Here is a 15,760-nt window from a genome sequence, read left to right on the forward strand (position 1 = left end):
ATCAGTGGTCCCCAAACCCCAGGCCGTGGACCGGTACCGTTCCGTGGGTCATGTGGTACCGGGCGGCAGGACTTTAGCACGATCTCCACTCTTACCACGGGGTTTAAAATACATATATAATATTTGCATAATTTCTGGAAAGAGAGGCCAATAATGAATGAATCCATGATTTTGGAAAAAGCTAAGTTCTGGATCGCTGAGATTTCCCTTTGGCAAACTCTGGTTTGCAAGTTGGTCCGGCAGTTTAGTTTTCGTTCGCGACAGAAGCAAAGCATGGTGGCTGCAATTTGCACTTCAGAAACCCCATAGGAGGACGAAGACGGAGAATAAATGTGTGCATGATTGTGAGGCCAGATGCAGCTCAGGAGGTTTGCAAAGACGCTGCAGTATTGGCAGTTTGATCAGAACAGGATGCAACTTCATTGCAGTTTACACACTGAGAGAGAGCACAAAATGAAATTAGGGCCTCAGTTCAACACTGCAGCTGCCCCTGTTAATGGGAAACCCCAGGCTGTAGCCACCAATGAAAAAAAAAACACCAGTAAAAAAAAAAATCTGCTTGGTCTGCTTTGAATGAAAAATAACTTGTCCAATCATCATCTCACAAGTTCGAGGATGCCTCTTGTTTTGACAAAAAAAAAAAAAACTCTTTCAGCGGGTTCTTGGAATCTGTGGAATAAATCCAGATCAAGCAAACGATCCATCTGGCATCATAAATTCTCCCATTTTTTCCGGCTGTGTGTTTCCACTGAGTAGTTTTCAAAGACACTAGAGTACCATCCTAGTTAAAATGGGGCATTTTTGTTCACTCAGCAAAACCTTTGCTGTACACGCGACACCCTTCTCCTGGATACCAAGAAAAGAGTCAAGGAGTCACTGCTTCTGAAAAGTCTCACCTCGTGTCACATGCCTCCAGATGTCCCGGCTCTTTGCTGTAATCTCACGTCACAACAGAACTAGAGCGCTGCCCCCTGCGGGACTTTAGAGGCGGGGAAATAAAAGATTGTCCAGTTCCACCGTCAGTTGAGGCAGCAGTATCGACTCATGAAGGTCATTCGGCCGTCATCCTGACAACTCCGCTCAATAATGTCTTCTCAGGCCGGCGATGTGCTCACGAAAGGTCAGAGGAGGGCGCTCTTGTTTCGTTCCATCACAGTTTTCCTCGGCTCTTTATTTGTTTTCCCTCGTCTAAAGTTGTCTTGTTGAACATCTTTGGCACACGAAGCCTCCCGGACCGGTAATCTGTGACATTTTCCAGCGGATCAGAGGAAGAAATCATCTTGTGATTCAAATTGTTAAATTGGATCTTTTTTTTTGAGAGAGATCTATGCTGTTTTTTGGATGTGCAGCACAGCTCTATTAGAATCCGGCATGAGAGATACAAAATTAAGATGTGTAAAAGTGTATCATGTGGGGCCTTCAACCTGAAAATCATGGAATACTTTAAAGATTGTTTTTTGCCAGAATTTTTTTAATATAAATTATGCCAGCACCCACTAAATTTTTGGGAGACAGACAGACCAAGTTTGTTCTTGTGCGTGAAATGCGGGTCACAACAACAAGCTGCTGTCTCGCTCATCTGTTAATGCCTTTGCTTTCAAACTATCCTTGTCTAAATATCTATGAGGTTGCTTTTGAGGAGCATTCAACTGACAAATAGACTTCAGAAGGCTCGACCGCTTTACCGCCTCCGCTTTCCTCCTCGTCAATGCTGTTCTTGATGCTGTCGTACTCCTCGTCGATGTTCTGGTTGCCCCGGATCTGGCTGAGCACGCGGCGAGCCTTCTGGGTCAGCCCGCGCTGGATTAACCAGCGGGGGCTCTCGGGCAGGAACAGGAAGCCGATAAATTGAAGAACAGCCGGGAGCACGGAGAGACCCAGCATGTACCTGCATGCAGGGGAGGGAAACCGAATTGTTACAGTAGAAACAATTACTTAAAAAAAACTCTTAAGTTAATGTTAATGTGCTTTCCCTTAATGTTTACAAGAGAAGATTAGTGACCTGAAAGAATTTGTTATGAAGCACTAAGCGGTTTAATCTCATTCAAATTAAAGAATGCCAACGTTTCTTTGAAATCCTACTTCCAGCAAAAATGATCTCAGCATTTAAACTTGGATTCAACAGGTGCCGTGTCCAAATAAGGAAGTTTAATCGCAATAAAGTCTGGATTAAGATAGTTATACTGGGGCAGTTGGATTATCAGTTAGTCTAAATGTCATTGGTACATTGTAAAGATTGTAGATTAGAGTTGAAAACAGAATCAAAATGTTGTAGGATGCTACGTATAAAGTGCATGCTATGTAACAGTAACATCATAAGAGTAATAATAGGGTATACATTGAGTCTATTGTTTCTGTATTTCTGATGGCAAACCTAAAATACCTTTCCCAAAATATTGTCCACTATTGACACTCTCTTTTTGTGTTTGGTGAACATACTCAGCGGTCAGCGCGTCCTAGTGACACGGTGGGAAGGCAAGAATACAAGACGTACAGGGCAAAGGGATGAAAGGGAAAAGATAAATGAAAATAATAATACCTTGTTCTGTTTTAGAACATGGTATTAGGCAAAAGTAATTAAAAATGTCACCTAAAAAGAAGTTTGTGTGGGGCTGAACTCCCAAATGTCGGCACGGACAGACTCGGTTCAATAAGATTCTTCAAAAAGATGCTATCACGTATGAATAATAATAATAACAAAAAGAAACTTCATCTCTGTTGTGTGGTGTGCAGTAGGCAAAGCATTTATATCATCGCATACATCTCAGTTCAAGTGGCTGCAATGGCGGCGGGACGGCTTGCAAACCGAGACAGGAAGAAAAAAAAAGAGAGGAGGGACGATGAAAAGAGCGTGCTGTGCGCATTAATCTTGCGGCGCAGCTGCTCTGGACAAATTTTGGAAGATGATCCGCTGATGACATCTGATGTGATAAGAACGTGAGGAAAATGTCAAAAGTGAGGCGCCCAAGTCTGCTAATATGCTATTATGCTATTTTAGCACAATTTTTTTTATGCGTGCCCCTGTATTTCCATCTTAGGGAGTTGCTGCAAATTTCTCTCACAGATGAATAAACTATCTATCTATCTATCTATCTGTCTGTCTGTCTGTCTTTCTCCCGACCTATCGACCTACCTAGCTACATATCTCCCTCCCTCCCTCCCTACCAACCTACCTACCTATCTCCCTACCTACCTAACTATTGTGTCTCGTTTTCTCTTGCGTCTCACCTCCATCCATCGCGCTGCAGGTAGCTGAAGGCTCCGTCCACGAGGCTGGAGGTGAGCTGCCCACCGGTGATGAATAGGGTGTTGACCGTCACCAGCTGCCCCCTGAGGTGGGGCGGAGAGGCCTCAGCGATGTAGACCGGCACTGTCATCGAGGCAATGCCTGCACAGCAGGGGAGTGACAAGGGAGAGGGGTGACAAGGGAGGGGAGTGATAGGGAGAGCAGGATTAGCAGGGGCTGCTACACTGAGTGCACTAGCACATAGGTCAGGGGTGTCAAACTCAAATACACAATAGGCCAAAATGTAAAACTTGGACAAAGTCGTCCAACGTTGATATTTATTGAAAAAAATCTTCCTTCAGATCGAACGCCAAACCTTTTCATATGGACCCAAACAGGTTTTGCTTCAACCTGAATATGAATATAACATGCAAAACTATACAATGAATAATTTCATATTGCACACATTTAAAATTTACCTTCAAATAAAAAAACTTATCAATCACAATAAACAAAATTATGGATGTCCCGATCACATTGTTAGTCCCGATCCAATCCCGATTTTTTTTTAATGATGAGTAATTGCTGATCCCGATTTTTCCCGATCCAATCTTTTTTCTTACCTTCAATAAACTAAATTCATTGGATTCAGACTTTTCTTTTGGTGCATTGCAAAATAAAACTGGATTGTTTGTTTCAATAATCAATCCACGCTTTGCTTTTCCTGAAACATTTTGTCTATTTTACAAATTGATTTTGCACTTTCTGTTAGATTTTGTGACACCGTGGCGCAGTGGTTAGCCCTGCCGCCTCACAGCAAGAAGGTCGTGGGTTCAATTCCGGGGCCCAGGCCTGGGACCTTTCTGTATGGAGTTTGCATGTTCTCCCTGTGTCTGCGTGGGTTCTCTCCGGGTTCTCCAGCTTCCTCCCACAGTGGGAGGATTTGGGGTTGAGCCTCACGATCTTGGTTTTCCCAATGTTTATCCTAAGGCCTAACTGCTTGCTATATTCATGTAATCTGGTAGGTTTTTGTTGCATGTGTTTATGTGTTACTGAGATCAGATCTTCTAGTTGTTCAAAAAGGTTCCATTGTAATCCTGTCCTTTGGCCATCCACTGTCTTTTTCATAGTCCAGTCGATGGTGATAAGGAAAAGAAGGGGCGACAGTACGCAGCCTTGGCACACTCCTGCTCTCATACTGAAGGCATCTGAGAGATTTCCAAGTGCGACAACTTGGCCTGTGAATCCATTATACATGCCTTTGATGATGTTAACCATTGTTATGGGTATTCCATAGTGTCGGAGCAGCTTCCACAGGATGTTTCTGTCCAGACGGTTGAAAGCCTTTTCAAAGTCTACAAAGTTTATGAAAAGCGGTGACTGCCATTCAATGCACTGCTCGACAATTATATGGAGTGATACAATGTGGTCTGTACATGACTTGTTTTTCCGGAAACCTGTGTGGGAAGAAGCTGCCTCCTATCACCAGCTCGTTAAGTGTGCAAAAGCTTGCAAGGAGTAAGCCATGCTCCCTATTTTCTATAGGGGGAGCTAATAACCGGATTTGTACAGTTCTTTTTGGTAAATTAAAGTGTTTCACAGGTCTGACCTGCCTGCAAAATTTGATGTATGGGAGTATGGGAAGGGGGTCAAAATGGGGTTCAAATCTGCATGCTTGAGGTGACCTTGACTTTAAAGGGCTGTAAAATGAAAACAGTTATGATCTCAAAATATTCACCAACAATCTAGAGTCATGAAGGTCTTGTCTATGTTATATTACATTTTCCAGGTTTCAGAGCCTAACGTTTTGAGATTGAAGTGAAAATAGCTCACTTTCGGTTTGTCTGAGGTCATCTATGAAAAGTAAATATGGATCGACCGAACGCATGGGTCTTTGTCCCATTTTTCTACGACCTTCTTAGAGGGTGCTATGGTGATTTTAGTGTTTGTGTCCATATAGGGGGCGCTATTGAGCAGATTTATAAAGTTTTTTTTTAATAGAATAGCAAAATTTGGTTCAAAATCGAGCATGTTCAGGTAAATAATAATAATAACAATAATAATAATAATAATAATCATTCCAAAAACAATGGGTCTTTCGCCCTGCAAAAGACATGGCTCGAAGCACGTTCAAGCCCCGTCGTTCGTTGGGCTAAGCCCCAATAAAGCCTCTGTTCCACTAAAATTAGCGCGACGTCACCGTGTTTTTGGACGCGGGACGTCGCGGAAGCGATCGCCATTGAGTTCCGTGTCCACGCACCAAACCCAGCGGGGGGGCAAGCTGCACCCCCTCCGCTTTCACCGCTGCGTGTCTGCTGACGTCATCGTGCTGAGATCGCATGATGAAGTGCTACAGAATTCAAGAGTCTGGCGGTGGCCAGTGTTCTTAGTTGTTGGTCACTTTTGGCTGTAGTGGAACGATGACGTCGTTGCCGCCAGACTTGAAGCGGCGCGCACCTCCGCGGCCGCTTCCCACTGTGCAGCGATTGTTTCTGGCGTCTGGTCCATTTTGTGCCCGAGCAGCGGGCGAAACAGCCAGAGGACAATGAACAATTATCCAGCGCTGATGGAACGTGATGGAAAACCTTTGCATCAGTGCTTGATATACGCCGCGACTGGCGCGATATTATGATTTAGCGCACGTGACGCGCAACGTCACCCCGTGCGCCAGGTAAAAAAGGAGGTGATGACCCGGGTTTCCCGATTTCATTGCAAGCCGATTGGTGCGGAGCCGATCGGAGCCGATTTTGACCCGGGTTGCTTGCCGGGTTGTTTGACCCGTTTTGTCGCGGAACAGCGCGGGCTCGGTGAGCAGATTCAACCGCCACCAAATGCCGATTATTTGCAAAAAACACCACGTTTTTTGGCCAGTGGAATTGGGGCTTAATAGGGAAAAATAATAAACCCAGCAAAAACAATTGGGTCTTCCACCCATGTGAAAGACCAGTTGGTTTCAAACTGGTCTTCCATGGGCTCAGTCCCTAATAATAATAATAATAATAATAATGATAGAGAAAAATAATAAACCGAGCAAAAACAATAGGGTCTTTCACCCTTGTGAAAGACCCCAGTTCCGCAGGCTCAGTCCCTAATAACAATAGGGAAAAATAATAAACCGAGCAAAAACAATAGGGTCTTTCACAAGGGCGAAAGACCTGTTTGCTTCGAACGGGTCTTCGGCGGGCTCAGTCCCTATCAATAAGAAACAACAGGGTCTTTCAGTTCGTTTCGAACTGGCCTTCCACGGGCGCAGTCCCTAATAATGATGTAAAATTGTGCTTATAAAGTAAGTACATTCATGGCAGATCATGGACCATTATGGTCTCTTGCCCTCCCAAACATAAAGAAGCGCATTCTACATGGACAGTAAACACAGACTTACACACCAAACATCAGGCATGCCCAAAGTCCGGCCTTACTCGGAATTCTTCAAAAACGATTGCGATCTCCACCGCTGATCGCCACTAGTAGATTGCCGATCTAGTAAAATATGGTAGATCAGGACATCCCAAAATAAAATGTAAATAAAAATCATATGCCTCTTGCCTTTTGATTTAAATTTGTTTTCCAAACGGTTTTCCACCAGCTAATAATACATTTAAAAACAAAATAACAACAGCAATCCAGTCAAGTAATAACAATAGACTTCAATGACTGACACGCCAAAATACCAGTAGAGAAATCTGGGATTTGTAGTATTTGGGTTTGTTGTTTTTGCTGTATACTACCTGAAGGCCAGATCTAGTAGTGATTTTTTATTGCCTCATGGTCCAAACATAATTATACAGTGGGCCAAACTTGGCCGGCAGGCCAGAGTTTGACACCTATGACCTACATCATAGGTGTCAAACTCTGGTGATTGGTTGCCTGGCAAGTTGACTTTATACAAAGTGAGGCAGGTTTTTCTTTCATATAACTAGAATGAAATGTTTTGAAAAATAACAAAATTAAAAAAAAAGTAAAAAGAGCATAATTAGCAGAAATAAAACTTTTCAACAAATGACATCATGTGCCATCTTGCACTTTTCGGAAAACGCGCACAGCCATACATAAATACGCGGTGCACGCACCAGTGTGTACCTGTGATGTTTCTGCGTCCTGTGCATGCGCATTTGACAAGGTACCACGAGAGACTCTATGCGCACGCGCACACACACACACACACACACACACACACACACACACACACACACACACACACACACACACACACACACACACACACACACCACCGCCACCATCCGACGATTACGCGGCAACCTGTTGCCAAGGCAACGGCTCATGGGCAGCCTCAAGTCTCCGAGTCGGCCACCGCACTGTGGCAGCTGTCGGGAGAGAAAAAGGGGGAAGAACCGATGCGTTGTCAGTTTTATAGGAAAGGAGGGAAGGAAGGAAGATCACCCTCATCGTCGTCTAAAATCTCTTTACGGGAGCAGATGGCATCGTGGGAAAAGACCAGCGGGGAGAATTTGTGCTCTGGCCTCCGCGTCTGCCAAGTGTTGCCTAAGAGTCGCTTGTAGACTTGCTCTGTCAGCTAACCCACTGTTCCGCTTTCCCCGGGTCGTCGAAAATCGAGTCCAATTGATTGCGTACAGTGGAGATTCAGAGGCAAAACATTTTGACTTGGTTGTCGCTCGAAGTGGGAAGGATCATGGTCGGAGACGCTGAAAGACAGTCTGGAGAAATGCCTTACCTCTACAGTGTGCATTTACAGTATTATAATTATAATTAATGAAACGTTCTGTTATAAACCTTCAGGCTTGTCCCATGGCCTCATGGTCAGCTTATTCACTGGCTGTGTCTGACAAGATGTCGCAAAGGGCTCCGTCTAAGGCTGTGGTTTCAAACTTAGATACATTCCAATCTTATTGAATATCAAAAAATGTATCATCTTTCTGTGCGAAATTCCAATGTTCAAGAAAGTTCATCTTAGCATCTGCAAAACCAATAAATCTTTGGTATACATGTGTGATTTGAATCACCAGTAAAATGGAATATAAAAGTTCTGTGCTATAATTGCATTGTATTTTTTTATTGTTGTTCAAATTGGTTTTGAAACATAATTATAATCACAAAAAGTGTAGTTACCGGTACTGAAACCAAGGTATTGGAAACGGCATCATTTATTTATTTTTTTTGAATGATACCCATTTGAACGCACCTCCAGCAAACATCTAAGGGTACTCGTTTTTTGTGCCGTGCACTCACGTTAAGCCGACGCGCACTCCAAGAGACATATGATCACACTTCACACAAGCAACTAGGAGAGATACTCATCAGCGGTAATGCCTCCATCGCTGTTCCCATCATGCACACTCTCCTCTGCTCTCTCTTCCTGCTCCTCCCCCACTCTTTTCAGCTCTGTGATGACTCTCACACATTATGTTTAGCTTCCCTCAGCCCCCAGCGCCGCACCTGCCATCACTGGTTGCGTGATTCTGCATCTCATCTTTATCATCAAGAGTGATGTCAACATCAGGAAGAAACGCCGATGGTTCCTCAACAACCATCTCTATGTGCATGTGCATCATGTGACCTCGAAGTGTAAAGTGCTTCCACTGCAAACAGCTGCTGTTGTTACCACGCATTTCACATCAAAGGAAACCAAACTGATTGCAGATTTTTAGGGAGACTTTAAACCTCAGTGATCCAGCTGCCTTGCAAGGTTATCACTTCACGACTCACTACTTGTAACACAAATCCGACACAAAATGAGTCATGCTCATCCTACAGTCTTGTTGCATAAATGCTCTGAAAAGGTTTAATTTTTTTCATTGATACGTCTAATAACAGAGCTTTGAGGGCATCATTCACATTTTTTTTTGATACGTCAATTTCGATACTGGTTCCAGAACGATACTCTTTTTAATGCCAGATGTTTTAGAACAAATTTGAACAACAACCTAAATATATTGCCATTACAGCACAAACCTTTTATTTTCCATTATACTGGTGACTCATATCAGGTTTTCCTCCAAATCAAATTTGTTGTATTCCTGTCCTTTGCCGCTACATCCTTGGCCCAACTTTCATTTTTTTTGTCATGACACTAATTTTCACATTAACAAAAGTTGCGCTAGTGTCTATAGTTCACGCCTTTATACCGTGAAAGTCAATCTCCCGCAACTTTAGATCTTGACACGCAGATGCCAAATGATTATTATTGATTGATTAACTTTCTTGGATATCAGAATTTGGCACCAAAAGATGATACATTCTTTAAAACTCAACAGCATATACGTATTTCAGTCATTGCAACAAATGTGTAGAAGTTCTGTACCCAGCCCTAAGAATACTCGTGCAAAATTTGGAAGGAATTTGCAATTAGCCGTGTTTTAAGCTGTTATGTTGTTTTAAGGACCTTCGGCTATCAATCCATTCATTTTCATTGCTTGTCCTGTACTCATAACCATGAGTACAGGCACAACACAGACAAAGGGAGAACACACAAACTCAGACCTCTGGTTAAAACGAGTGAAACTTCAAACCGTGCCGGTGCATCTGTCTCTTTTGCTAGGATCGCCTTTCAAGCATTGTCTGTTCTGCCACTTGTAAATGAGTTTTTGTTTCAGCACCAGCAACAGCTCGAGGCACTCCCTCCTCTGCTGACACACGCCAACTCACTTTGGAGTCAACGTCTGGTCAGGCTCAGCCTCAAAGCAGCAAAGCGCACTAAAAGGATCCGTCTGCTCTTGTTGAAGGCAGCCCTAGGACAGCGGGGGGTATACAGCCAAGGTTTAAATAACTCAATCTGAGGACTAGAGTCACTTTGCCAAAGCCTCCATCGCCACTGCAGCTAAACAGCTGACTGTGAAGGTGGAGGCAAATTAGAGGTTAATGGTGGGGAGATCCTCGAGAATGCAACAAGCGGAAAAGAGAACGTCCCCAAGACGTGGTTGTTCACTTTCAAAAAGGGCCACATAATAAAACCCAGCACTAAAGACGGGGAAAATTCATTCATTCATTCATTTTCCATACCCGCTTAGTCCTGAGCTCAGGGTCACGGGGGTCTGCTGGAGCCTATCCCAGCTGTCATAGGGTGAAGGCAGGGGACACCCTGGACAAGTCGCCAGTTCATCGCAGGGCCACATAGAAACAAACAACCATTCACACTCACATGCACACCTACGGACAATTTAGAGTGTTCAATTGACCTCACATGCATGTTTTTGGAGTGTGGGAGGAGGCCGGAGAACCCGGAGAGAACCCACACAGACAAAGGGAGAACATGCAAACTCCACACAGAAAGGTCCCAGGTCCGGAATCGAACCCACGACCTTCTTGCTGTGAGGCGGCAGCGCTAACTGCTGCGCCACCGTGTCGCCCGACGGGGAAAATGTTTGTTTTTTTTTGTTTGTTTTCTTGCACTTTGACTACCCATTCTCATTAAGCAACTTTTAAGAGGGGAAAATTTGCTCAAACCGCACAAATGTAAAACCGGGACTGAGCCCTCCCTTGACATTTCAGGCAAAAGAAAGCAATGTGGACATATGCAAGCTCCTCATTAAAACGCACACATTCCGTGTGCTCTAATTAAAAATTAGAGCACATGTGAATATAACTTAAAAAAAAAACAAAAAAAAATACCAATTAATTACAGAGCCTGAGGGAAATAATTAAATGTTATTGCGAGGTAATTAACAGGGCAATTTTTATGCAGTGCTCTCCGACTCTGTTTTCAAGGACAAAACATTTTTGCATAATATAACCAGGAAACAATTATACTTGTGCATATGTATGAGGCAGAGGCAAAAACAAATTATTCAGGGTGAAGTCCTTCGAGCAGAACCTCGATAAGAAAGCTGCTTTTAGATTGTTCGAGTTAAACCCCCCCGTCCCTATTTCATCAAAAACTTGCTTTTCGGTCATGATCTGCAGGGCAAAGGTCAAACAGGATTGCAATCAGTGGGAGTCATAATTGCGCCGCGCTTGATAATCGTCTATAGGTTTCAGCCTTCACCCCCACAAACCCCACAGTCAATCTGTCAGCTCAAAGAGGTGCATGAGTGACAAGTTCCGTTAAGGCTACAGTTTAAGTCTCACTTTGTTGTAGACAACAATTACAGACGATTTGCATGAAGTCGAGCGAACTCAACGAAGTCCTGCTCAGCCTATGAGTGCAGTGCGGCCTTCGGTGAAGCACTTGCAACAACAGAGTTAACAGGCCTTGAAAGATTCATCCATCCACAGAAGTTTTTCTATCTGTTAAACATTATACACTTTGTGCATGAGTCAGACTATACCTGTGAAGTATACTGGTTCGTACCAAAAACCGGTCTTTATTTTCGTTATGAATTTTTCATATACCGCTATACCGGTGAATAGCCCAAACAACGTCCGTAACGTGCGCGGCGGGAAAGTGTTTCAGCGGGAACCCATTTCACTGCTGCACACCAACAACACAGCGTGTGCACAGGAAAGTTTTGAGCCGAGAATGGCTGCCGGCGAGAGCTCTCAAAGCGAAGCACACATTGTTGACCCAGAGAAACTAATACCAAAAAGAGGAGCCACGTCTGTGGTTTGGAAGTTCTTCAGCTTTAAAAGGTCGGACGGGGACCAAACAACTATCTTTTGCAAATGCTGTCGAGCAAAAGTGGTAGCCGGTGGTGGTAACACAAGCAATTTGCTTCAATTGACTGGACGGTCAGTTGAAAAGTTTTAAGTTTCAGGGAACAGGATTTTTCAATATTAACAATGTGTGCAATGTTTGTTGGTCAACAAAAGAAAGAAAATATGTTCGATTCCTTTCCTAACCTAATACCAGTTGAAATAGCTCATAGGATGTTCGATAATAATGATGGTTAACTGCACTGATTATGTAAACTATGTTCAATAAAAATGTTCTATTTTGACTGCAACCATTGTCATTCTAATTACTGCCACCCTGTTGGCAACCATACTGTGAAGGGGTCATGCTTTTAGAGAAAAAGAAAAAGAAGAAGTCCGCAAAAGAAAACCCTCCACCTACCAAGAAGAGCGTGAGAGGTGAAGGAAGGAGCATAACTGTACCTGTTCTTTAATCCTCAGAGGACGCTGATTGTCTGATAGTGATCTGACCGGATGAAAACATTTGATACATGTCACATTGGAAACATTGGGAAAAAAGCTACTCTGCAAGGTCTGGCTCTGAGGCTCCATGGTGTTGGATAACAAAAGCATGTGAAGGGGAAGTGTAATTTGGGCAACCAAACAATAAAGGGGGCCAACTGGATTCAACAACCCTTTTGGTGCTCTGCGCCCCCGGCCCCACTTCCACCTAAATAAAATCACAAAAATATTGTAATCAATCCGTGTTCATCCTGCCTGTTTGCTCAGGCTAGCGGTGGTCCACATCCAACAGTCCATGTGGCCAGGCAAAGGTCAGCTGGCGTACCAAACACCCTAGGTGACCTTTTTGGCTGGTGGAGGGTGTGAGGGGAGTGATGGGGAAGGATGTGATGTGTGATGGTTGGACTCAGAAAGGCAGAGTGAGCGCCCGTGCAAAGAATCGCTGTATTAAAGCAAGGTGACACATTACATGGCATGTGGCTGAAAAATGGTGCCTCATTAGCACAGACGGCGGCTAATTTGGGGTTCGGGGGCAAAGGGGTAGCCACGAGACAAGTAAGAAACAGGGACGGTTACAAAAGGGAAAAGGCTGTTAGGTCCTCCCCCTCCGCGTGAGGGTAAAATTATAGTGTAATGAGTCAACAACATTTCCAATTTGTCCATTTTGCCAAGGGATTCAAACTAAACGCTACATCAATCTAACAGACATGCCCGTATATAGAAGGCTAAATATAACCAGGAGTTGTGAAGTTGTCATTGTTCAGCAACAATCTATGCAAGATTTACAATGAAGCGGGACAAAAGCAAAGCGGATCCATCAAAAATACAGATGCATTTTTTTCAGTAATCCATAGATTATTATTTTTTTTGTTTGTTCCAACGCTATTACTAATTTAGTGATTGTTTCAGTGTGGATAAATTGAAAAGACCATCCATCTATCAATCTAACAATTCATCCACCATTCATCTATCTGCACATCTACCTATCATTCTGTCACACTGTGGTGAGGTTTGTCCTGTCCTGTCGGTTTTGTCTCATCACTTCCTATTTTATTTTGAAGAACCGAGTAACCTTCCTCTCATTTCAGATCACTTTCCCTTCCTCACGTGTCACCTCTGCGTCTGACCCAATTACCTATTGTCTCCACCTGTGCCTCATTACCTCGTGTGTTTAAATAGTTTGCGTCCCCCTTGTCTTGTGCCAGTGTCTTCGGCCGACACCCGATGCAACCGAGCCTAAGCTGTTTCAAGTTAGCCACAATAAGACTTTTGATCCTCCAGAGGAGTGACTTTTTGTTTGATAAATTTTGCTCTTAGTTCATGTTCTTTGGTTAGGTTTTGCGTTTATCTTTTTTTTCCTCCTTGTGAGTGATTTTTTTATTTTTCTATTTTTTTTTACATTTCTGTTTGGATTTTTATTTCTATTATTTTTCATAGCCCTTTTCTCTCCTCCGCGTGAGTGATTTTTCCGTTCAATGGTTTTCCTCCATAGCTCTTTATCCCCGTTTCCCTCTTTGGACTGATTTTAAGTTGCTGTGTTTTTGTGTAGGTTTTTACTGACAGGTTAGATGCTGCACGTCTTTCATAGCCCTTTGCTTTGTCACTAGGTTTTGGGGACAATTGCTTTTGCTAAAAAGAAATAAAAGGCTGATAAACCTGAGCTCTCTGCATCTGAATCCTGCTTCGAGTCTCATCTCGACACAGCCATTCATTTTTCCAACTTTCCACTCATCTGTCTATTTCATCAGGTGTTATCCCTGCATCTGTCTCTCATCGTCCAACTGTCTACCGCCTGGGCATTCGTCATCCGAGCCACTATCATCTGCCATCCCATCCCGTCTTCCCCTCTTCCATCATCCAGCCACGAACGTGTCCAATTATGGCCACAGGCAGCCCCGATCATCTTCATTTAGCTGATAATCTGTTGAACATGCCTCGGTCTGGACTTGAAGATGCAGGAATCATGAACTGTGCAGGTACATATACACTGTTGCACTTCATCAGAACTAAAGATTTGTTCAACGTCTACACAAATCGAACAACCATTACTGCCAGATCCAGGCTGGTTTACAATACCCACATTACATCTCTACACCCAAGTGCTTTTCCTATTAATATTCTCTTCCTTTCCAAGCCATGCTGCTGCTGCTGCAGATAAAGAACCAAAACGCAGAGAACCAGAATTATTTTCAACAGAAAGGTGTGAAAATTGTAATAAAAAGATGTTGCGGCTGGCCTGAGAGACAGCACTGGTGTTCGACTGAGGGCAACGTGTTTATTCACTGACTGAAATTCTGCTTCTATCCTTGAGGCGGTGAGGGAAGGTAAAATAACCTCCCTGCCACCTTATCTCTGTCGAGCCACTCCACCGTGCAAGTCCTGGGAAGCCTGCCGTCACTACACGGGGGTTATGATTCATGAACAGCATGGGCCGCTATAAATATATATGTATATATTTTTTTTTTGGGGGGGTGCATTTAATTTAGATCAAGAGGTGCATCATGTAATGTCATACTAAGTGCAGACAGATGAAAGAGTGGCACGATTTGAGACGGAAAGCGGAGAGCAGAGGTGACTAGAAGCAAGCCAGGAGAGAGGTGGGCAGTAGAAGCAGGCCAGGAGGCAACAAGGACGTCAATACGACTTCTGCAGATTTGGTTTCCAATGTCATTTCAAAAGCAGTATTTGTTAACCCTTGAATGGCAAATGACTTTAAGGATGATAATAAAGACAGCAGGCAGTCAAAAAGACGTGAAGGGTAAGGATTTAAACCAGGGCCATTTGGTTTTTGATTTTTGTGCCAGAGGGGGTGGCGGTGGGGGTGTGAGACCTGCAGCCACAAGGTGCACTTCATCTAATTGTGACCTTTGGACTCCCAAATGGGGAGCAAGTGTAGGAGCAGTGTTGTTAAGGTGGAAAAATCAATAAAGCATCACATTCTCAATAGTGCTGGCTGGCATGGCAAGACAATTTCATGAGACTCCAATCATGAGCTATTTTCTGTCCGCGTCACTATCAGCCTTGATGTCTCAGAGCATCTTTAGAAGGTTCAAGTCACAAATGTTTAATTGTAAAATTGTGCCTCCAGCCTGTGAGTGAACTCCCCAGAAAGAAGAAAGAAAAGTCCACCCTTTACTTTTTTGCCTCACTCCATTTTTCAGCAATTGGATGCTAAAACAGTTTCAAAAACAGGTCCTTCATGATGTGACAAGGGGCACTGACTCCTTCCTGACACTTCCACCATGCTAGCAATAGCATGCCCAGTCAGGTTGTCCTTGTGGCCATCCTGCTTTTACCCCCTTTCCAGACGTGAAAGATGCGACCAAGACTCTTGACTGTTGGCTGGGAGATGAAGTTTGGTGTTTTTTTTTTGTTTGTTTTTTTTGTTTGTTTTTTTTGTGGGAGGTGGTAAACACAGGCTAATCATTCAGTTATGTAGGGAGCTACATAGAGGATGCCACTTGAGTCCAGAATTAATATTAGATA

The 15,760-nt window shown here is 43.6% G+C and overlaps 1 protein-coding gene across 1 annotated transcript in view; it reads right to left on the minus strand.

Annotated features, from left to right (window-relative positions):
- The window catches only part of slc2a13a (solute carrier family 2 member 13a), an 84,835-nt gene that overhangs the window by 67,634 nt on the left and 1,441 nt on the right, over positions 1-15,760 (minus strand). Inside the window, exons 2-3 of the mRNA XM_076012095.1 lie at positions 3,229-3,388; positions 1,686-1,888 (exon numbers count right to left, since the gene is read on the minus strand). Coding sequence (XP_075868210.1) covers positions 1,686-1,888; positions 3,229-3,388 — 363 coding nt within the window. The remainder of the gene's footprint in view (positions 1-1,685; positions 1,889-3,228; positions 3,389-15,760) is intronic.

This window comes from Nelusetta ayraudi, unplaced genomic scaffold, assembly GCF_046127955.1.
Source record: "Nelusetta ayraudi isolate G7.1 ecotype Tasmania unplaced genomic scaffold, CSIRO-AGI_Nayr_v1 ptg000135l, whole genome shotgun sequence".
Classification (NCBI taxonomy): domain Eukaryota; kingdom Metazoa; phylum Chordata; class Actinopteri; order Tetraodontiformes; family Monacanthidae; genus Nelusetta; species Nelusetta ayraudi.